General features: G+C 49.4%; 3 protein-coding genes across 10 annotated transcripts; all 3 read right to left on the bottom strand.

Moving 5' to 3' along the window:
* Positions 1–1,603: 1,603 nt before the first annotated feature.
* MYCBP (MYC binding protein) lies at positions 1,604–7,083 on the bottom strand. Its single transcript, XM_066982786.1, has 5 exons — positions 6,927–7,083; positions 6,690–6,762; positions 5,052–5,100; positions 4,016–4,145; positions 1,604–1,702 (listed from the first exon to the last, which is right to left on the bottom strand). The coding sequence occupies exons 1-5, from the start codon at positions 6,939–6,941 to the stop codon at positions 1,658–1,660; spliced, it is 312 nt and encodes a 103-aa protein (XP_066838887.1). The 5' UTR covers positions 6,942–7,083; the 3' UTR covers positions 1,604–1,657.
* Positions 7,084–7,228: 145 nt separating this feature from the next.
* Positions 7,229–15,830, bottom strand: GJA9 (gap junction protein alpha 9). Of its 2 annotated transcripts, none has more exons than XM_013184285.3 (2): positions 11,694–15,830; positions 7,229–9,917 (listed from the first exon to the last, which is right to left on the bottom strand). In XM_013184285.3, exon 2 carries the CDS (start codon positions 9,894–9,896, stop codon positions 8,340–8,342), a length of 1,557 nt encoding a protein of 518 aa, XP_013039739.3. In that variant the 5' UTR covers positions 9,897–9,917; positions 11,694–15,830; the 3' UTR covers positions 7,229–8,339. The 2 variants fall into 2 exon arrangements, with proteins under 2 accessions (XP_013039739.3, XP_066838874.1); XM_066982773.1 differs by lacking the exon at positions 11,694–15,830 and adding an exon at positions 11,268–11,671.
* An 831-nt stretch (positions 15,831–16,661) lies between these two features.
* PAQR7 (progestin and adipoQ receptor family member 7) lies at positions 16,662–21,331 on the bottom strand. Of its 7 annotated transcripts, XM_066982776.1 has the most exons (3): positions 19,875–19,993; positions 18,467–19,009; positions 16,662–18,010 (listed from the first exon to the last, which is right to left on the bottom strand). In XM_066982776.1, the coding sequence occupies exon 3, from the start codon at positions 17,969–17,971 to the stop codon at positions 16,931–16,933; it is 1,041 nt and encodes a 346-aa protein (XP_066838877.1). In that variant the 5' UTR covers positions 17,972–18,010; positions 18,467–19,009; positions 19,875–19,993; the 3' UTR covers positions 16,662–16,930. The 7 variants fall into 7 exon arrangements, with proteins under 7 accessions (XP_066838877.1, XP_047929216.1, XP_066838878.1 ...); XM_048073259.2 differs by lacking the exons at positions 18,467–19,009; positions 19,875–19,993 and adding an exon at positions 21,305–21,331; XM_066982777.1 differs by lacking the exon at positions 18,467–19,009 and having other exon boundaries at positions 19,879–20,028.
* Positions 21,332–21,914: the final 583 nt, after the last annotated feature.

The following is a 21,914-nucleotide window of genomic DNA, read 5'->3' as shown; positions in this document are numbered from 1 at the left end:
GGTGGCTCCGGGCACAAGACCCGAGTCACCTGACGGCGCGGCTGCACGTGAGCGGGAGGGGCGGGGCGAGGGGAGGGGGCGAGCGGCGGGAGGCGTGCCGAGGGGCTGCGGGGGCGGGGCGAGTGCCCGGAGGGGCGTGGCTATGGTCGGGGCGCTGTGAATGGGGTGGGCGTGGCCATGGGTCCGGGTAGTGAATGGGGTGGGCGTGGCCATGCGTTGGGGGCGTGGCCAGGGGGCGGCTTCGCGCTGCAGGCCCCAGCCCCGATCGTGCCCCGCAGCGCCCGGCCCCAGCGGCCCCCCGGGAGCGGGGCTCGCCCTGCCCGGTCCTTTTCTTGTCCTGCTCGTTAACCCTTCGCTAATTTCCCCCGGCAGCAGCTGCCCGGCTCGGTCCTCGCGTGAAGCTGTGCTCTGGGGCTCTCAGTCTGTCCAACCCCCGGTTAAGGCTCACAGGACCAAAGGGTTTTCAGATAAAACCAGCGGGGGTGTGACCAGTGACAAGTGTAAGCGCACGCTATTACCTCCCAGCTGATGCTTTCTCGCCCTGCAACTGCCTCAGCCCAACACCTGACCTGCCTGCTGCTCCCGGAGCAAGGCATGCTCCAAGCAGCACACATTCAGCTGCGATGCATTTCCTACAGCATCACCCCTCCCAGTCCTTCCCCAGGCTGCAACTTAATGCAGTGTACACATCCTAACTTACCTTCTGCAACACACGAGAGGGAAGCAGCCTGTTGGGTTGTGGATTTATTTTTGTTTGTTTTTAAGAGTTAACACAGCATTTTAACCCACTCATTTAGCTCTCTTCTGTTCTCTCTAGATCAAGAATAGGTACAGCAGCAAGGTAAGAAGCCATTACATTTGTTAGCACCTGATTTCAATTTGCACACTGACTTCAGCAGTTTTGCTCTATCTCACCACACCTCTAAGACCAGGTGCAAGACTCATCCTAGAAACAAGTAACTTATTCTACTAGCCAGTAGATCCCATACATAAACAGCTACTGCACTTCTGTCCCCTTATCTCCTCTCATTTTCTCCTGTCAACAGCTGCCTTTAAAGTACCTAGTTTTAGGATTGGAAAAAAGGGTGCTCTCTGAAATGCATCTTTCCTGTGAAGGACAACTTTACATTTCAGAAGCGCTATGAAATGATGCAGGTGGTACTGCATCTCCAGCAGTGTGCTGTGTCCCTCACTTAACTGTACCCATTCCTGATGCCACTTTGAGCAGACAGTTGCCCTACATCAGCTTCAGCAGAAGCCTAACTGCAGCGCCAAGTACCAGCCTGCAACATGCTTTGGAGGTCTTGCTTTTACAGTTGGTCCCTCCCTCCTCCCAATCGAGAGAATACCAGGAGATCAGCAGCTTAACAGGATCATTGACCACGATCTGCAGCTTACACAAAGTTGGCAGGCACATTTCTCTGCAAGTTAATCTTAACAGCAACCTTTTCTTCAGCACAGAAAGCAAGATTGGCAAGCATGTCTAAATTCATCAGTTGCTGGTGCAGCTGCACAGAAACAGTTACACACAAAACACTAGTTTTCCTTTAAGATGGTCAGGTACCTAAATAGACGTGCAGAGTTCACACAGAAGAGTCAGGACTGCAGTTCTCAGGAAGCCCTTTATTAAATCAAGGCATTAAAGGAGAAACTACTGTTATTCATCACGCTTCTCTTCTTGAGGTGGTTCATACTGAGCCAGCTGTGGATTTAAAGAGAGGAATTCAGTTAGCTGCAACATCTTAGAGACAATTTCTACATTAAGAAACGTGAAAGACAGTCTGGTCTGGAAGTGCTGCATTTACTTTTTGTATTTTAATCCATCCCTGGCAGTTATGCATGTCCACTTTCAAGTTAAGCAACAAAATTACCCTTCCTTCAAAGCACCAAGTTGTTGCATTGTATAATCACACAGCTGTAAGAAGTGGGCTTTTCAAATACACTTTCATTTTTCCCTGTTTCTTGTTCTAGGTCTCACGAAGTACTATTAATCTAAAATAGCAGCTGGTATTGATCAGTGCCTTCTAAGTTTTGATTTGTACTGATATATGATTAAATAAAATAGTTCTCATAGAAATGAGATCTAAACACTTCCTGAAATCATTCCAGCTTTGATTATTCTTTCTAGAAAGCATGGCCTAGGCAGCCATGCATTCAAGTGTGACCTTTACTTGGAAAGTTATTTCCAAAGAAACACGAAGATGTTTACTTGACCTCGGTAACATAAAAGATAAGCTCAAGCTTCAAAAACAGTTCGAGTGCTAGGACTGAGTCTGAAATATGCCAGTCCAGCTTCCCTACTTAAGATTCTACCCCTCATCCTGTAAACTGTGAAGTAGGTTAAAAATCAATGCATCAAAACAAATTAAAATACCATTGTGTCCCTTGTAGCAACACTGATTTACAGCAGCCACTATGGCATTAACAAGAACCACAAAAACAGCATTTCGAGCATGTTCTTCTAGAGTTTACCACACAAGATAGCCAGTATACAACCTGAAGTCAGTTTTCTTTCCTGTAAAGGACCCAACTGTTGCATTTCTGCCCACACCCCCATGTAAATACATAGCATTCAGTAAGCTTAAGGAAAAGAACAGCTCTTCACAGATTAACACAGCAGCAGAACACCTATTCAGGCATGATTGAAGTTACCAGTAAAGGCACAATTAGAGGGGTGTATTTTATGCTAGAGGAGTGCTGAAAATAAAGCTAACAGAGTTCTCCCTGCTGAGAACGTCCGTATGAGTTCATCCACACAACTTCTACTGTGTCAGAATGACAGGTAGAAGATAAGGGAACAAAAAAAAAACAGTAATAATGGAAAACACAAAGTAAAAATTAACATTCGAAGATGAAGAAGGCCAAAGTACAAGTAAACTAAAAGGCTTGGCTTATGGAAAGCTTGCTTTCCTGAAACAAGTTTTAGCAACACCTCTTTAAGAGAGACCCAGGTCCCTCTGCTTTCACACCTCCACTTACTAGTTGCATTTTCAACTCAGCTACTCCAAGCAGACTGCTGGTCTGCTGCCACTCCCACAAAAGGAGGCAAGATGCTCTCTGCCGTATTTCCTAGCAAGCATGAACAAGTGTGGCTGCAAGGACTCGGCAGGTACTAGCTAAGGAGAATTGCTAGGTAAACAAGAGGACACTCCAGAAGAGGGCGTAAAGCCCAAGAATCCCTTCTCCCAGGAGAGAAGCAGTGGTAGTTGTTCACGATACAAGAAAAAACACGGGGATGTTCACATAGGAGAAGAGCCATCCTCTTCAAACAAACACACGGAAGCCCCCAGTGGCACATAAGCTTAAAGCCATGACACTAGCTCATTAAGGCTCTCAAAGTTTTACTTTGAAACTTCTTGTTTACTTTACAGCCATTACTATCTAAAAGGGAAGCCGTTCACATCTCTGAGCTGTTTTAAGAGGGCCTAGGGACCCCTTAAACAGCCCTGCATTCACCAGCACTTCAGAGCCTCGCAGACACAGGAGTACCAGAGCTGTTTTAACTAAAGGGCAAGTTAATGTTCAACGTGGTAAGAGTGACCTCCACTGGTAAAATCCTGCCGCGTATAAATCCGTACCAGGATACAAAAACTAACACACAACTTTCCTCCTTCAGTTAGCCCTTTAAAAGCCTCTATAGCAGATATACTAGCTTACCGCCACCACCCTCTTTTTCAAAGCTCTTGTGGAAGTGTAAGCTACATCGTATCAGGTAACTTAAAAATATCCAGCTAGGACTGAGTGATGATACAGAATTAGCCTTCATACAGGTATTTTTCACAAAATAAATTCTCTAGTTAGTAAAGCTATATTATAGAATGCAAGTTTCCCATCAAAAAAAATGTACTACGTAGAAGTCTACCAGGAATGAGCTGGCATTCCTCAGCCCCAAGGCTAAACAATGTTAACAACATTTATCAGTTATTCTAGTGAAAAAGAGTTAGCTGTATTGTAAACGTCAAAGTATCTGCTTGTGATATGCAGAAGTACTTCAGAATACTAGACAGACTTTTACCTTGGTTTTCAGTTTTTTATTTTCTTCCAACACAGCTTCGTATTTTTCTTTCATCTCTGCCACTTCTAGGCGAAGTGCCTCTATTTCTGGATTCTCAGGAGCTGAAGCTCCCAAATGATGCTTCAGAAAGCTGGTATTTGGATGTTAAGTATTTCTTCAGTTAGACAGCATAACTGTTTTAATTTTTAATGCTTAATTAAAAGTTAGTGATGCAATAAACATGGCCAAAATTGCATTAAACCAGTCAGATTACTACAGAGCTTTTCATCCTACAGGATGAAGTTACAAAAATATGAAAGCCTTTCAAGTTCAGTGGTATATCACACAAAGAAGTGACATCAGTACATATGAGATGCTCACATTTTGCTACACCAATCTTTTCTTTCCTCTGAAACGCAGAATATGGTAGCTTTTCAACTTGTTTCAAACATTAAGAAATAAAAAGGAAAAAAGGTAGGCTGCCTACAAACAGCAAGAAACAAAGCCTTTAATATTTTTTCTTTGCCTTCTTGTACTCAAATAATACTAGAATAAGGGGCAGCATGAAGAAGCAGACTTCAGAAGCCACAGATACAGTAATCAAATCTAACATGGAAGGTCTACAACATCTTGTAGTAGCTTGTAACTTAATTTCATAAATGCTGACACACTGATGAGCACGATTCTCTTGCATCCTGTCAGACTTGGTTAGCTCTCTGACAAGTCTTCAGCCAAGAATAATCTGATACATGCTTGTGAGTATTACCAAATGCTTTGGTAATAAACTGCAGCCAGAAACACTGGAAAATGCCAGCAGTCTTAAGGTTTCTGGAAAAGGTTTAGCGCCAGAGGAATTTCCAATTGTCTATTATATGCTGTCCTAGTGGATCAAGAGCCACCTGTAAGACTGCTAGTAGTAACTAAAATCATCCAGAGAAAGCATTTTCTGAGTTTAAGTCTTCTGAGTAAGTCTCTCTAGTTCATCTGCAAGTGAGAAACAACACTGACACTGCGTGGCACGTCTCCATAAGCACTCCACAGAAGAGAAAAAGGATACTCCAGTGCACTATTTGGTTTCTCTGGCTCTTCATATAAGGCTACCAACACTGCAAACAGAAAATATTCAACAATTTCAAAAAAGTTCATGCAACTCTTCACTTTTAAAACACATACCAACAGTCAGAAGGCATAAGCGTTGCATGCCATGTTTATAGCACGTTCTTCTGTTTAACAAGGTTCTCACCTACATCCTTTGATGTTAAGAGTAGAGCTGTACGGGAGAGAACAGAGCATCCCACACTGTAACAGCTAACCAGAAGGGGTTTTTTGTTCCCCTAACTAGTCACTGACTAGTTAGGGGATAGTACAGAACAAGTATAGCACTAGTATATCAGCACTTCTGTAACTTTCAGCATAAAAGCAAGCCTCCATCAAACAGGTACAGAACTAAAAGGCTACTGTCAGAGTAGGTGATTAAATTCCTCACTTCACTGAAAACCTTCATGGATTGGGGCTCCTGTGGACAACAGAGTGCCAGAGGGCTCGGCACAAGCAGCAGTACCCTGACAGCTTAAATAAAACTAGCCATACATATGCCAACCCTGTATCTGGGGCACCCAGCCCCATGAGCAGTCAGAAAGTTCCCAAACACAATCACCCCACCTGTCTTCAGTGGCACACACACATCTGTAGATGTTTGGTTTCATAAATCCTTCCCAAGCAGTATTTGCAGGGAACTTTGATGCCCCTCTCCCAGTTTCAGGTGCCTGAACTGCACAGGTTTTACACTGCGCACCTAAGTTAGAAGCAAAATCGAGATGCCACAGTGCTTGGAAGAGTTGTTTTGCTATCGCACAGGGTGCTTCAAACTGTGATAGTACAAAACACCTACAGGAAGCCAAACAGCACCCACACACCCGGCTGGGAGCCTCAGCATGAAACCCATTCCCTCACATCGCAGATCTGCTGTTCGCCCTTCAAACAGCGTGCGTTGTCGAGCAGGAATATTAACACACTGCCGGAAGGCTCTCAAAAACACTTCAGAAGAAGTCAGAGGAGGCCATAAAGAAAACCAAAGTATCCTTCAGCGCAGCACAAGTATTTTCTCCGTTCTGATACAAAGTTGCTTCTACAAAGGTTGGACGTGGTGCTTAGGGACATGGGTTAGTGGGTGACGGTGGTGGTAGGGGGTGGTTGGACCAGATGGTCTCAGATGGTTTTCACAACCGTAATGATTCAGTGAAAGCTTACCGGCTAGCTTCAAGAGAAGATACGAGCCCTGCTCAGGAAGGGACCTTTAACCAGTCCTGGGGCACACCTCCTGTTACTTCCCTCACAGAATCATTAGGGTTGGAAAAGCCCTCCAAGCTCACCTGGTCCAACCGCCCCCCCCCCCCACCCCCATCACCCACTGACCATGTCCCCAAGCCCCACGTCCAACCTCTCCTTGAACACCCCCAGGGACGGTGACTCCACCACCTCCCTGGGCAACCCGTCCCAACGCCTGACCGCTCTTTCTGAGAAGAAATGTCTCCTCATTTCCAACCTGAACCTCCCCTGGCACAACTCGAGGCCGTTCCCTCTGGCCCTATCCCTGGCTACCTGTGAGAAAAGCCCCCCCAAACACTCCCCCCCCGCAGCGCAGGGGCACCCCCAGGACCCCGCACCCCCTCAGCACCCCCCGCCGCCGCCGTACCCTTGGTGAGCGTGTCCAGCACCCCCGACTTCTCCAGGTAGCGGCGGAACTGCTCCCGCTTCGAGTCGGCGGCCTGCGGGAGGACGGCCGGGCGGTCAGCGCGGCGGGGCGGGGCGGACGGGCCCGAGCCCGGCCCCCACCCCGCCGAGGCCGAGGCCGGTCCCGGTGCCGGTGCCGGTCCCGGTCCGCGGGCAGCCCCCGGGGGGCGCCGCCGGGGCCGGTCCGCGCTGCCCCTACCTTGTAGTGCGCCATCGGCCCGGCCGCGCGCCTGCGCCCGCCTCCTTTACGGCCCCGGGGCGGCCGCCGCTGCCATGGCGACGGGGCCGGGAGACACGCCCCGAGGGCGGCCTCCCGGGGAGGCCCGGGGAGGCTGCGGGGCTTCGGCCTCGGCCCGGCGGTGTGACGTCAAAGTGAGGGTTGCTGACGTCAGAAGGAGTGTAGTGGCATCAAAACAAAACGTGAATCATGTCAAAATGAGGGTTGCTGGTGTCAAAATGACATCAGGGGAGGCCCGCGGCCTGGGGAGGCTGTCAGGCCTCGGCCTAGTCCCAGCATTATGTCTGTGCACTGTGACGTCAAAAAGAGTGTTACCGACATAAAAAAGAGTGTTAATGATGTCACAAAAAAGCATTACTGACATCAAAATGAGGGTTGCTGATGTCAAAAGACTGGGGAGGCCTGCGGTCCGGGAAGGCTGGGGGGCTTCGGCCTAGTCCCGGCATTGTGTGTGCGCTGTGACATCAACGAGAGCATTAATGATGTCAAAAGGAGTGTTACTGACAGCAAAAAGATCGTTACCAATGTCAAAAAGATTCCTGCTGACATCAAAAAGAGTGTTACCAACATCAAAAAGAGTGTTACCAACATCAAAAAGAGTGTTACCAACATCAAAAAGAGTATTACTGACACCAAAAAGAGTATTACTGACACCAAAATAATTGGGGAGGCCCATGGCCTGGGAAGGCTGTCAGGCCTTGACCTGGGCACGGCGTTGTGTCTGTGCGCTGTGACACCAAAAGATAGGAGAATCGCTGATTTCTCTGCTGAAGAAGTCAGTGGTGATACACTGAAAAAATATGTGCTGCGGAGTCAATAAGTGAAACATTTATCAAATGTTTTGTTATTTTTGTATTTAATAGTTCAAACAGCAGAATATACGTGACATTCTTCTCTCAAAGAGCTATCAACTATGTGTTTGAATTATTAGATTAAGAATAAAGTTATTTATTAATAATTCGTATTTCTCATGTGTTCTAGTGCTTTCTTTAGCCTAACTTCCTTTACTGGTCTTTGTAAAATACATTTTTAGACTGTAATTTTGTCTTCTACTTTTATCTGGTTTAGGTACAGCTGTAATTTTAGCCCTGACTTCCTAATGCGTGGATTTATGTGATGTATGTAACCCTTTTTAGCTGGGAGGTTAACGCAGATGTTCGGCACTGAGGTTCAAGCCATCCTTTCATTGCCAAGAAGTGGACTGTTTAAAAGTTACTTAGCTAATAAGCAAAGGGCTACACAACTTCTATTTTCACTTCCGTGAAAGAGCTGGTTAAAGTCAAACGAGGCGGCTACTCTTATAAATAGCTCGTATATTACAACTTCCAGTAACTACCCTGGCACCGAGTAGCGTGATTCACCGGCGCGCTCGCGCTATATGCGCAGGTCGGTGGGGGCACGCCGGCTGCCGGCACTGCTGGACAGGGACGGGCGCCCAGACACGGGGAGCAGCTGGGGGCTGCCACAGCCCCTGCTCTGGCGAGAGCTGGAGCTCGCCTCCCCGACGGAGTCGGGAGTGTCTGGGCGGCTGGGATTTCTGATGTCGGTTTTGGAAGGTGGCTGGCCTTGGTTTGCACTGAGACTGCTTTGTCTTCTGCTGCTGCTCTTTGTGAGAGAATTCGTGGAAGAGCCGGCGCTCTCGACGGCTGCGGAGCAGTTCCAGGAGGAAACGATTCCTTGCTGCCTTCTGAAGCTGGCAGCTGGAAAAGTGCAAGGTTGCAGAGACGGTTGCGATGGCATTTCAGCAAAGCTTCTCAAGCACATAGTTGGAGCTGTATCTGCATTCTGTGTACCAGCAAGGAAATGTTTCTGATCAGCTTCTTTCTGAGAATTGTTTGCTTCAGTCTGAGGCCTGCTAGGCAAGGCCTCATTGTTTGTGCTAATATTTTGATTCTGATCATTTAAAGCACTTGTAGCTGGCCTTTTCCTCGGCAATTTATTTTCCTGATTGTGGTGAGTGTAGTTGCTGCTATTTTCTGTATGGTTATTTTGAATAGACTGAAACATGGGAGGAGAATTTAGAACCGGGTAGATGGCAGTGTCGGTTTGCTTTTCCATTAAAAATGCATAACCACTAAGTACAGAAGGAAGAGTTTTTGGAGGGGTTGCAGGTATTCCCAAAGAAGAGCGTGGTATCACAGAGTATTTCTTAGATTTGTTTATGTAGAAATTGCCATGGCCACCCTTGTTTTCCTCCTGCCCACAAAGACCCATTTTAATTTTTCGTAATCCTAGGTGGATAATTTCCAAGACATTTAAAACCAGCGACACAGTCGCTATCGATTGCATGAATAATATGAACACTGTCTTTTCTGTCGGTCTTGATACAAAGCAGTCAACGACGTTTGGACATGGGTCTCTCTGACATTTGTAAAGGGGATCCAGCCGAAACCCATAAAGCAGATATTGCCCAATCATAAAACCGACTTCCACTGCAGACCTAGTGAAAATATGTATCACGTAAGTGCAGAGCAAAGAGCCTCGCAGGGGTGCTTTGTTCAGCTTCCTTTGATCCAGTTGCCGGAGTTCTCTCTCCAGCCTTTTCCGATATTCGGTCATTTCCAATTCAGTGCTTTCAAGCTCCACTCTTACCTGAGCTTTCTTCTTTTGTCTCTCTTTCTCTAAGGCTCTTAGTCTATATAAGGCATGACCCATATACACCAAAGAAGGGGAAGACACAAAGATAACTTGCAAGACCCAGTACCTTATGAGGGAGATAGGGAAGGCCTCATCATAGCACACGTTTCTACAGCCAGGTTGCTCAGTGTTGCAGATAAATTCTGATTGTTCGTCATTCCAGACGTCCTCAGTTGCCACTCCGAGGACAAGCATTTGAAATACGAAGAGGATAGTGAGCCAAATCTTCCCAATAATGGTGGAATGAATGTGGACCTCCTCTAAAATGCCTCCAAGGAAATTCCAGTCTCCCATGGTTATTCTGCCATCTTAACACTGAAACGAATGAGAGAAAAAGTATCAAATACTGTAAAAGCCACAGTCCTTCCTTAATGCATTATGAAAATAATTGTACTGGGAGGAAACGTCCTATCTCACATTGTAAAGCTGGCAACATGACCCACTCCTCGTTGATATTACGGGCATTATTCTTTCTCATCTACAAGATGAAGAAGTGCATCGTCCACCTGCGTCTGATTTCAGTAAAAGACAGCCAGCCCCATAAGGAGGAAACTACGAGAAATGCAGCACCCCGGGTCTGCATCCAAGTCGGTGGAAAATCAGGTGCCTGACTGGTAGCAGGGTTCTGTGCACCCTGGGGGCTGTTTGAACATCATCCAAGAGACACCAGCGTGAGAGCGGTGTGCTTATATTTAGGGCAGCTGTGAAGGTAATGAGGTTTTATTTCTCTGCAAACAGAGAAATATTTCCTGGTCCTCATTTTCAGGTGTTCTGAGCCCCGTGTTGCAGCTGAGGTTATGCTAATGTCCAATTACTGTTTCGCTGTGAAAACTGGTTATACAAAGACCCTCATGAGGGAATAAAACATCTCACTAGAAATACAGTGTTAAATTTTTTAAAAGTCTTTTTTTGAACATATAATTGGGAGCAAACAGTAGCTTTTGGTTTGTGGATCACAACGATAAACAAATAAATAAATCACCATAATCGGATCACTTTCCTCTGCTCAATGATACCTGCATATGAAATACAGAATGGAGTGTCTAAGTGTCAAGTGTTGCAATCTTTGTCTGTGGTTCTATGAAAAATGAATGATTTATGCAAAAATTACCTACCAGCATTTTCACAAATAATTATTATCCGAGTACAGATAAACTGGTAATATACGTGTAATCACACACCTTGCATTTACTTCACATTTTTGGTTCTTCCTCTGTTACAGGATACTATAGAGTGAACAAGATTATAAATTCCGTTTCAGCACTTCTGTGGGTGTACACACTAACAAAAATATCTGTCTTCTGTATGTGCAGGGGTAACAGTTATATTCATGGATATAACTTTACTTTGTTCAGAATTCAGTTATATTAAAAACAGAATAGTCTGATTATTTAGGATAAGGGTGGCTTAACAGAGTTTTTGGTTCATATGTAATTAATTTTCACCCTGTAAAATAAGAATATTAAGTAAATGGATGTTGAAGAATATTAAGTAAATGGATGTTGAAGTCTTGGCTGCAATACTGATGACCACGGAGGAAATTTTATGTTAAGACAGCCTATTAAACATGACAATACACTTTTGTATTGGTAGACAAATAGGTATTAGACATTTTAAAAAGATAAACAAATTACAAATAAACAGCACATTATAAATAAAACATACCTTTCTTTACAAAAATCTGTAAAATTAAGCTCTATGACATCCAATGAAAAGTTACAGCCCCTGACATCTTCCATCCGCGTGAGCGAATTTCACATTATAAACAGTTTAGTTCACTACTGGAGCAGCCGACGGAGTGCAAGCCTTGCACACTGAATTTATACTTGCCAGGGATGGAGGGAGGAGAAAATCAATCTGTTGGCCAGTCTGCTACAGCTCCAAGCCTAATTTAACTGTAATCAAATTAACATCTACAGGGAAAAATCCCATTAAAAAAAATAAAAAAATCCACTGCTCAGATTTCCTTCAGATGATCTTCTCTTTCCCCTCTCCAGCACCTTCCAAGCTTTAAGAACCATCTCAGCATCTGGTAAACAGCAAAAAAGAAAGCAATACCCCAGGCCACCCCACCCCTTCCCACACCCTTACCTGTTAATTTGATTGCAAAATGCTGCTTGTCCTAACGCTGGGCATAGGCAGGCTTTGCATCATGAACGTAGTCCTTCCAGACGGAGCGATCAGACGTCTTAGCGACTTCAGTCACAGCAGAAATGCTGAGGTCCTGGTTTAGACAACTTCAAGTTCTGCATTGCGTCCTAGCACAGCGTGGTCGAGTGAGGAGCCTGTGCACCTTATGTGTACAATGCCAAAAGAAGAAAACAGCCCTGCCATAAACTGCCCAACGTGGGAGCTCATAAGACAAGGTAGAAGGAGCGAGAGAAGGGTGCTTCACAAGTCTCCACCTTTGGAGGCTTTTTGCCCTTTGTAAGCCTCGGTGATGGGTACGGGATAAACGGGTGATCAAAGACATCAGGCAGAGATATTCTGATGAACCAGGAGAATTTCATTCTCTTTGGTGTCTTGGGAACGGAGTTTCATCAGTTCGATGCATGACGTAGAGTTCCCAAGCAACACAGGCTAGAGCTCAGACCATCAGGGCAAATACTACCAGACCCTCCAGTCTCCTTTCTGGGCCAGAGAGTTTTTGTTGTCTGATTCATTTGTGGTTTCCTTCGTTTTTTAAAGGAAACTTGCTTATTTTGAATTGAAATGGGAATTTCAGAAGACCTCTGTCACTACACAGATGCACTTACAACATGGCGTTAGTGCCCTACAATTAACTCTGTTCTTTATGCCTTCGAAAGCCAGCAAGTAAAAAAGCTTTCCTTTATTGATTTAAATGAAATAGTTGTTGACCAACAGAAGATGGTTTATCCCTGTAATCCCATAAGACATTACTTATGAAAAATTGTTACCACAGTAGCCATATTAACTTGGTCAATTAACGGCATAATTATTGATACTGATTTTCTGTGGCTGCTTCTGTCAAGGCATTGGAATAATCTTCTTTCATTCTTTTAATACATGGTTATAAAAAGGCTAACTACAACCACCAACTACACCACCAGCTACAACCAAGCTATATTTTACCTATCACAACAGCAACATTCAGCTTGGCTATGCAAAATCTAAGAATGTAAATCCTCCCAAAAGGAATGCGGTGTAAATGTCTGCAGAAAATCTGTTCTGCTGTAACAGCTCAGCGCTGCGCTCCTGATGCAAAACAAAACAAAACAAAACAAAACAAAACACAGTAACAGTACTTGGGGCAGCTCCAAACTCGATCCTTCTTCATATACAGCACCTGTCCTTATATTCCATGATTCCTGACCCCTCATTTATTTTCCCCGTGCCACCTCTCTTGTCATATTGAGTTCTTTTAAACACCCCTAAACATTGCAACTGCTACTCCATTTTCCCAGCCTGTATAACTTGGTATTTCCTTTCAGGAGCAAGTCGCTACCACCCCAGTCTAGCTGTCAGACACTCTGAAGATGGAGTAATATTTATATAGAGCCTGTAAAAATGGAGCAGGTGACATCCATTCAAACACTCTAAAATTTAGTAAATGCATGCAAAATGTTTGGGAGAGGGAAGAGAAAGAGACCTCATTTTAGAAAAGGGAAGCTAGAGAAAGAACTATGCTTGCTTTGTGTACAGAGGTTTTCCTGAAGCTTGTGTTAGCAGCACAGTAGCCAAAAATTCGGACCTGTTATGCACACTTGGTATTAAGATGCCACTCCTGCGCTAGGATCAATATTCGTTGAGAAGTATAACTAGCACTATAATGCTCTTTTAGATTTTTCTGATCAGTGCCCTGCCAAAGTGTATCGCCAATACAAGTGGCCTGTACAGGATGAATAAACTTCCTCTGCTGAAAACTCCGACGCTCATCAATATCTTTTAATTTTGGTGCTGAGGACCAGTCAATAGGTCATGTCCGATTTCATAGTTGAATGACAGCATGCTGGAAGTACTCAGTCGTTTTGGCAAGCTATTGGTCTCCAGCCAGCCATTTCTATTAAATACTTAAAGTAGGTTTTTAAATATTTTTCTGCTATTGGTACAAAAGATTCTTAATCCATCTGAGCGGTCCATGGACACCCCCCACCCCCTGCAAAGATTCTGAAGCTTTGTTTGAAAATCCCAAGAATTAGAAGAGACTGAGCTATGGTGTCTGGGGATCCCCTCATTTTGTAAAAGATTTATGTTAGGAGAAACCTTTATCAATCTGCACTTAGTATTCCAAGATGCATTATCTCATGTAAAAGGGCATTTCAGTCAAATGACAACTTGACCGGTCAGGAGGGAAAATGAATTCAAGTGCTGATGGCAATTTTACAGCAGCGATATGCTGCTCTTTACTTTAGTCCAGATATTTTGCAGATAGGAATATTTACACAGACTGTCCTGCCAGTATTCAGAGTTTAGCAACAACACGAGTAGTGACATAGGAGAGAATACTCTATTTTCTCCCAGGTCAGGAAGCTACATCACCCACATTTTATTGTAGTTGGTTCTGCTGCAAAATACCCTCCAAATTTCATCTGCCTACTAAACTATGTTTTCTTAGCTCAGGGTCAAACGCCATAAAAATCATTCAGTCGTGGAAATATTCTCCTAAGATCAGACCTTTTCATTCCTACTCATCAATAATGTGCACTTTATGTGTACAATTGATTTTGATTTTCTACTGCACTTGTCTGACCCACAACGGCCAGCTAGATAGCGAGAGGCACAGACATCAGCGACGTGTCCTACAGGCTTGTGGGACGACGCAGACTCACTCCTGTAGTCTCATTCAACAGCAACATTAGGATCACAAATGATAATGAGAAATTTGGACAACCACAATACTCAATATTGTCTTTATGATTGCACAATCCAGCTGTGCCAGGGGCAGATCACAGAACAACACATAAAGGGAGAGGCACACGCTCTTGATCTTTGACTGCTTTCTGTGCTGGTTTACAGAATCAATTTTTATTGCTATGATATACGTGCGAATTAGTAGGTGCAGACTTGTGGGTTTGCTTTCCCAAGGGAGCTTTCTGAAGATGCCCTGGCATTTATCCAAAGGTTTAAGGTGGTTTTTTGGTCACTAGTTATTTTTAAGCTTAGATAGCATGCAACATTTCTGTTTAGGACGCCCTTTTTTGCTGCTCAAGTTCTTCGCTATATTGTAAAAAGCTTCCTGTAAAGCACGCAGGGTGCTTGCACTCACAAAACACTCCCTGCTAAGATGCTGAATGCTCAAAACCAGCTTAGTACTATTTAGGAATTTCTTGCACAGCAATTTTGTAGATCAAAGTTGACAACATTTAAATCCCATTCCTACAAGCAAGAAATATCCAGTCTGATGTGCCTCAGCACGTTTAAAGAGAAGGCAACTGCTTTTCCCTAAAGACACTGTAGAAGGTGCGTTTGTGTGGAGCTCTCCCTTGATGAGCAAAGATCATTCACTGCTCTTGCAGAGCCGCTGCTCACCACGCACGTGGCCGTTTGTCCTGCTGTAGCCCAGTGAATAAAGCAGTTAATTGGGCCCTAAAAGAAATGGGACTGGGCAAAAGTCTGACACAGCAAGAAGCCAATGCCTAGGGAAATCTGAATGTCATAGAAGAGGGAAGCCTGCACTGCTCTCAGTAAAACTGGTTTCTTTGTTTTTCCACCACAATCGCAAAGGCAAAGAGAAAAAATCATAAATCTGATCGGAGCAAGGAGTAAGGCTACACCAAAAATTGAAGAGGCAATGACAGCAGTCACGTAAGAGGAGCTCTTCAAGTCCTCCACTCGTTTGTAAATTCCTGGCAGATCTGGAGGCAACCGGGGCCCCGCGCCGAACCCAAAAAAGCCAGCGGTGCAAGCCGGTGACAAACAAGCTGGGTTCGTGCCTGCCCGTGGCAGCCAGTGCAGCTCCGCACCGAGCAGCGCTCTCCCCACGCACAGCGATCCGTTCAGCTTCCATCCAACCAACCTCAGCCCGGCCTCTCCAGTCCTTGGGGAAGTAACAGAAGGAGCCCTCTTAGAAATTACTACCAGCCAAATGGAGCAGGTGATTGGGAAAAAACAACACCCGTTTACTGAAGGCAGACGGTGCCTGACTAACCTGATGGCGTCCTACAAGACGGGAACAACTTCTGTCGAGGTGGGGAGAGCAGTGGTCACTGCTGACCTGGCCTTCAGCAAGCAGACTGCTCCCCGCAGCCTTTTGTAGACAAACTGGTGGGATAGGGACTGGGGGGGTGCAAAAAGGCCACGCTTGGAGGGGGGCGATCAGTGGCTTTACCCCGGCCGGCAGCCTGTCAAAGGGGGGGGTCCCCCAGGGCTCGCTGCCAGGCCCCACGCTGCTCGCCACCTTCCTGAATGCTCTGGGTGACGGGACTGGAAGCGGCCCCCGAAAGCCTGCTGCTAACACCAGCAGCGGGGACTGAAGGAGCTGGGTCTCTCCTCCCTGTGAGGATCAGGCCCGGGGGGGGCCTCACCGCAGGGCTCCCGTACTTGGAGGGCAGCCACGAAGCGGGTGGGGGCTCCCTCGTCACAAGGAGAAGACAAGGAGCAATGGGTGCAGGCCGCACCGGGAGAGGCTTTGTCCCGATATAAGAAAGAAATTATTTATGGTGAGAACAATCGATCGGGGGCAGGACCTCCGCAGGGACGTGGCAGAAGCCCCATCACCAGAGGCTGACAGGGGTGCCATCCCACCCGGGCTCCCTGTTCCCATGCAGCGTGGGCCTGGTGATCTTCTGGGGACCCTTCCAACCTGAGCTGGTCCAATTCCGCCACCCCAAGCCCACCTGCATGCTCTTTGGGTGGACAGCTCTGCACAATTCCCTAACCCATATAAAAGGGGCCTGAACCAATTTTAAATAAACCTGCTCCCCCTTCATTATGATTTATACAAGCCCCCATGGGTCTGTTTGCTTTAATGGGTTGGATGCTGCCACCGCTAGCGAGGAAGTCGGTTGGCAGCTCCTGACTTTTTGCCCCAAGACTCGGGAACATCCCAGAAACCTTCCCAGCCCCCATCTGCAAAGGCACAGGGCTGCACCACCACCAGCGTTTTGTTCCAGCCGTTTATTCAGACGTTTGAACGAAACCAGTGTACCATTTTGAGAACAAGCTGGGATAAACTGTGAATTAAAAAAGCACGAAGAGCAGCTCTTATTCCCCCTCCCTAACCAGAGCAGTGCCGAGAAACAGCTTGCAAAGCGTCTCTCTCCTCTTCTCCTCGAACTCTGTCGCCTTTGCCACGGCATCGCTGCAACCAGCTGCAGAGGAACCGCTCAGGCCCGCGGGCGAGCGCCCCAGCTTCTCCCACGGGGCTCCTAATCTTCTTTGAAGCTCAGCTTGTTCTGCACCTTCCGGGCCATGCACATGGCCGTGAGGACCGAGCAGGTCACGGTGACGAGGCACAGGGCAGAGAAGTTGTGAGCCAGGTCACCGTGAAGGGAAGAGTAGATGTGCCGCCGGGACTCGTAGTCCAGCACCACCGCCTCGATCTGCGCCAGCGTGCAGAGCACCAGGCAGACGTGGAAGATCTGGTGGCTCTGCCCGAAGAAATGGCACTTCCCAGGGAACCACTTCTCCGGGTACGGGTGGGAGAAAAAAAAGGCGCCGATGAGGAAAAACAGGACCTGGCACTTGTGATACAGAAGGGCCGGGTCCGCGCGCTCAGACGGCGGCGCGGTGTAGATGCGGTGCACTACGGGGCTGATGTCCAGCATGTACGCCAGACCCGAGGGCATCTCCTGGCACAGCCTGCTCAGCAGGCCGGCGGACTGGTGGTAGCGGAACTTGGCGTAGCAGGAGCCCGCGCAGGACATCCACGCCAGCAGGACGGCCCCGGGCATGTAAAAGCCCTTGACCTTCTCGTGCCAGCCGGGCTCGATGGCGTAGTAGTAGTGCCCCAGCGCGCTGCCGTACTGGTAGACGGCCACCCCCACGTAGTCCATGAAGAAGAAGCTGTAGTGCCAGAACTCGGACTTGGCCTGCAGGAGGTGCGCGAGGGTGCTGAAGGTCAGGTAGGTGATGGACGCCACGATGATGATGAGGAGGGGCTGGGCGTGCGGGTCCTGCCCGAAATCCACCCTCTGCGAGAGCTGCTGGAACCGCAGCAGCAGGATGAGGGCGGCCACCAGGTGGGTCCAGACGTTGATGGCTTCGTTGTGCTGCTGGAAGAGCGTCGAGAAGTAATAGCGCCAGGTCTGGTGCACCGGCCGGTAGCCGGTGTGGATGTAGGGCTTCCAGAAGACCTTCGGCACCTCGGCACTGCTGACGGTGGAGGGGGAGAGCGGGGCCAGCAGCTGAGGGACCTGCCGCACGTTAACGAAGAGGCGGCTGAGCTTTTCAGGGACGGCCGTTGCCATGACACAGCCAAAGTCCAGTTCGCCGCCACCCGGCACAACCTTCGGAACAAAAAGAAAGTTTTGCTGTGGGGTTTAATGGCGGCTTCAGCAAACTCAGCAACAGGGGCTGTTTGAATGCTTTTTTTTATTTTAATATGTAAAATCCTGCACGACTAGAGAGCGGCCTCTGTAGCCGAAACAAGAGAGTCACCAGAAATAGCAATATGAAGGAGGCTGATGTGATACTTAAGCCCTGCTGGAGTGCCCCATGCAGGCGACAGTCTGGAAGACTGGAGAGGTAGAGGACACCAGCATGGGGTTAATCAATGAAATAATTAACTCACCAGGATACACCAACTCCTAGCTAAGCTCAGCTCGGCCCTTCCCAGGGGTTCGGGATGTTCTGTTCCCACAACATCCTGAGAAAACTTCCCGCTCCAGGAGCAGCCCCAATCCTCCCTTGCCAGCCGCCTGCAGGATCCCCGCTCGAGGCTCTGGCCAGACACCCTGCCCTGCCTCATGAGGAGCTGCCTCGGGGAACGAAGTAACAGAGCACGGACATAATCTGATGGAGGTTTTCACCGTCTGTTTTCAACTCTGTGTTTTCCATATGACACTACATGAAAACAATGCAGCCTGCGTGAGTTTATCCGGTTGCATCACTGACATCCAGCAGCGTAATCTTTCCGAGCAAGCTTCCTATATTTACACTTCAGAAGCTGCTGTCCTTGCTGAGATAAAGGCAGCCCCGCTCTGCCTTTTCATGGTGGCCTTAAAGGCTCGCTGAAAAGGACTCGCTCGAGGTGAGCTCGCCCGTGCCCGTTTACCTGCTCTTGCTCAGACAAGTGGAGGAAAACAGCCAAATTCCCGTCCAGCCCCGGTGCTGATTTACAGCCTTAACTCCTGGCAAGTTCAGTCATTTCAGGCACGGCTCAGACAGGAAAAGCTTTTCAAAGTTTGGAAGCAGAGGAGGAGGGAGTGGGACTGGTTTTTTTTATTTTTTACACTCCAGAATTTCCTCATCGCAGTGGAGCAGATAGGTCCATAACCCACGCCTGCCTGAGGAGCACAAATAGGGATAAAAATCGGCTCTTTGCCGCTCGGCTCCCCTCTTGAGCGCTCTTTTCCCACCTTGCCTGGCTAAGGAGGCTCCCCCTCGACCTGAGCCCTCCCGTGATGCTGCGACACGTGCGGGCTGCTGCGGGGAGGGAACTGCGCCAGCCCTCGCCCCGCACTGCTGGTCCGGAGCAGCCTCGGGTCCCGCTGGGGCGCACGCGGGCGAGAGCAGCGTTGACCAAACCCAACCTTCCCAGGGCGAAGCCCTGCTGCGATGTGTGCGGAGCTGCGGCCTGCGGCGGTTCCCACGGGAAAGGTGCCCCCGGGGAGGTTTTGGGGCACAGGCCGTGGGATCCCCGTGGAGGCAGCCGGGCAGGGGAGGCTCTGGAGGTCGCTTCAGGCCCTCCCAAGCCCGCAGGCACGGGGCTCTCCTCCAAAGCTCTTCCCAGCCACGAAGCCTTAAGGGATGCTGGCGTAGGGCCGGAGCACCGCTGGGGCAGCGCTGGGATCCCCGCGCCCTGCTCGTGCCCGGCTCCAGCCTCCCCCTGCCCCTGTCGCACCCGGGATTTCCTGCGGGGCGTTTCCGCAGCATCCGTCCCCCCCCCCCTCCGAGCCTCCCTCGGGGCCGCAGCCCCAGCCCCAGCCCCTCGCAGCCCCCGGAGCTCCAGCCCCTCGCTCGGAAACCCGGCTCAGCACCGGGCCTCCCCCCCCCCGCCTCCAGCCTCCAGCCCGGCTCCGGGAGGCTCCCAGGGGGCGAGGCCCCCGCTCGGCGGAGCCTCCCCCCGCCGCCTCCCCCCCTCGGTTCCCGTCCCGGTGCCCCCAGCCCGGAGCCGACCCCGGTTTCTCCCCCCTCTGCCCACGAAGGCACCTGCAGAGCCCCGCCGCGGCCGCGCTGCCCGCCGGAGGTCGCGGAGCCCCGGCTGCCGCCCAGCCTCCGCAGCGGCCGCCCCCTGCGCCGGGCCCGCCCCGCACCGGGGCTCGGTGCTGCCGCCCCCGGGGGGGGCCTCGGGCTCCGCTCGGCACCGGGGGGGGGGACCCGGGGTGGGGGGGGGACCCGCACCGCGGCCCTGCCGAGCGCCGGGCACCGGGAGCCGCCCCCGGGGCCTCGCCCGGGCCGGGGGAGCGGAGGATGCCCGCGGGGGGGGGGGGGGGGGAGGCCGGGCTCCGTGCGCAGCCTCCGCCCGGCCGAAAACCTGGGTTTTCTGGGGGGGGGGGTGGGAATTGGGGTTATCCCCGTGGTGGTGGTGGTGGGAAGCGGCGTGATGGGGTTCCTGGCGTTATTCCCTTCCAAGGGCCGCTGCCGTTCCTGCGGCTCGCTGCCGCGCAAGGGGCAGACCGAAGGAACAAGGAAGCTGCAGCTTTCTGCTGCCGTTTCGGGCATCGTTCAGACAGGTTCTCCCCATCAAGCAGAGGAATTGTCCCTTCTTCCCGCCCCCGCACAAGGGGGCACAAGGGCAGGGCTTTTCTTTTACCCCCTCCTCCCCTCAGGATGTGCATCCCCCTCTCCCTTCCCCTGCCGAGGCCCCAGCCCCACACATTAGGCTCCATTTCACACAAGGAGGCACAGAAAGCAGAACTGAAGGGAACAGAAGGCCCCAGGCTCCCATGTGACAGCTTTGGCAAGTCAAAGCCGCGTATTTAATGTCTTTGTGCTCTTAATAGCGTTTGGGTTTTGGCATCCTTCTCATCCTTGGAAAGAAGGGGGGAGCGTACAGCATTTGGGCTGCCAGAACTTCACTCAAGCGGCAGGCAACCATGTTCAGCTGCAGAGGCTTTTGGTTTTCAGCTAGCACTTACGCATGATCTTAAAGATGGGAACCGGTTCTGTGACCACCAGCCTCACCATGCACTGTCAGAGCCGTTCACCTTTCACAGGCACTTCTGTAATGCCTGAGGTCTTTTTCCCCATGCCGAGCTCATCGCAGCCCCCTCCCCTGCCCCAGTGGATCCCAGCCCCTACCTCTGTGCCACTGAAAACACAAAGCCCGCTGTTCCCCCTGCAGCTGGGTGCCTCTGAGCAGGCTCAAGTACAGCCCTTCCTGCCTCGAAGTGTGAAGCACAAGTGCTGAAAAGTTCTTTAAGCAAGAGCTCGGCCCCCCCATCTGTGCAGCCTGGCTTTGTGTCACCCTATTCCCCACCTGTTTTCCCCCTCCCCTTTTTGTTGCATTTTTCCAGTACAACCAAAAGCACCAAACGTAACGCACGAGAGCTTTCTGAAGTAAGCCTCTCACGTTGGCAAGCCCCAGAGCAACGGTGAGTGATCCAGGACTCAATTAGCCCCTTTAAAAATATCCTTACCAGGTTTTCCATCCTCAGAGTATCAGTGTCTGGTGCACGGTCAGTGCCAGGAGCTCTGGGCACGGAGCAGAACCAGCCCCCAGCCAGCCCCATGACCTAGGAAGGGGAGCTGGGACGGAGCGCGCCTTGGAGCAGAGCTCAGTGCCGGGCAGCACGAGGAGCTGAGAAGCGACAGGTCCCCAGGCTGTGAGGGAAGGCGATCATTAATGCCGAGTACCTCAGCTCAGGAAGTTATACTTCACACTGACACGCTCCCTTCATGGACGGCTATTTATACTCACCCATAGCAGCCTCGCCTTTACAGCCAAGCTGCACGGGTACTCGTGGACATGCCAGACCCTGTGTTAATCCCACAGGAAGGGTGGTTGTTGTTGTTGTGTTTTTTTTTTTTTTTAAGGCAACCGTACACTACAGCAATGCGCCACCTAAAAGCATCTTTACTCACAGCACAAGTACAGTTGTACGTTTCACTTCCCAGAAAAACAAGCACAGCATGCATCTCTGCGGGCAGGCGTTATCTCCAGACTCGCCCAGGGCACAGTTTTTTTATCCCAACACATCTGCAGCAGATACAAGATTAAAAATCTTCAGCGGCATTCTCTGTTGGTGG

The sequence above is a fragment of the Anser cygnoides genome, chromosome 24 (assembly GCF_040182565.1).
Source record: "Anser cygnoides isolate HZ-2024a breed goose chromosome 24, Taihu_goose_T2T_genome, whole genome shotgun sequence".
Taxonomy (NCBI): Eukaryota; Metazoa; Chordata; class Aves; order Anseriformes; family Anatidae; genus Anser; species Anser cygnoides.
The sequence above is the reverse complement of the archived record's forward strand: the minus strand, read 5'-3'. Positions and strand labels throughout refer to the sequence as shown.

Excerpts from the sequence above, each read along its gene's own strand:
- MYCBP (XM_066982786.1), bottom strand. Across the intron at positions 5,101-6,689 it reads GCTGGACACGCTCACCAAGG|TGTTGGTAGCCTTATATGAA; the intron begins GTACGGCGGCGG and ends TTCTGTTTGCAG. Across the intron at positions 4,146-5,051 it reads AAACCAAATAGTGCACTGGA|CTTTCTGAAGCATCATTTGG; the intron begins GTATCCTTTTTC and ends TCCAAATACCAG.
- GJA9 (XM_013184285.3), bottom strand. The coding sequence starts at position 9,896 with ATGGGAGACTGGAATTTCCTTGGAGGCATTTTAGAGGAGGTCCACATT.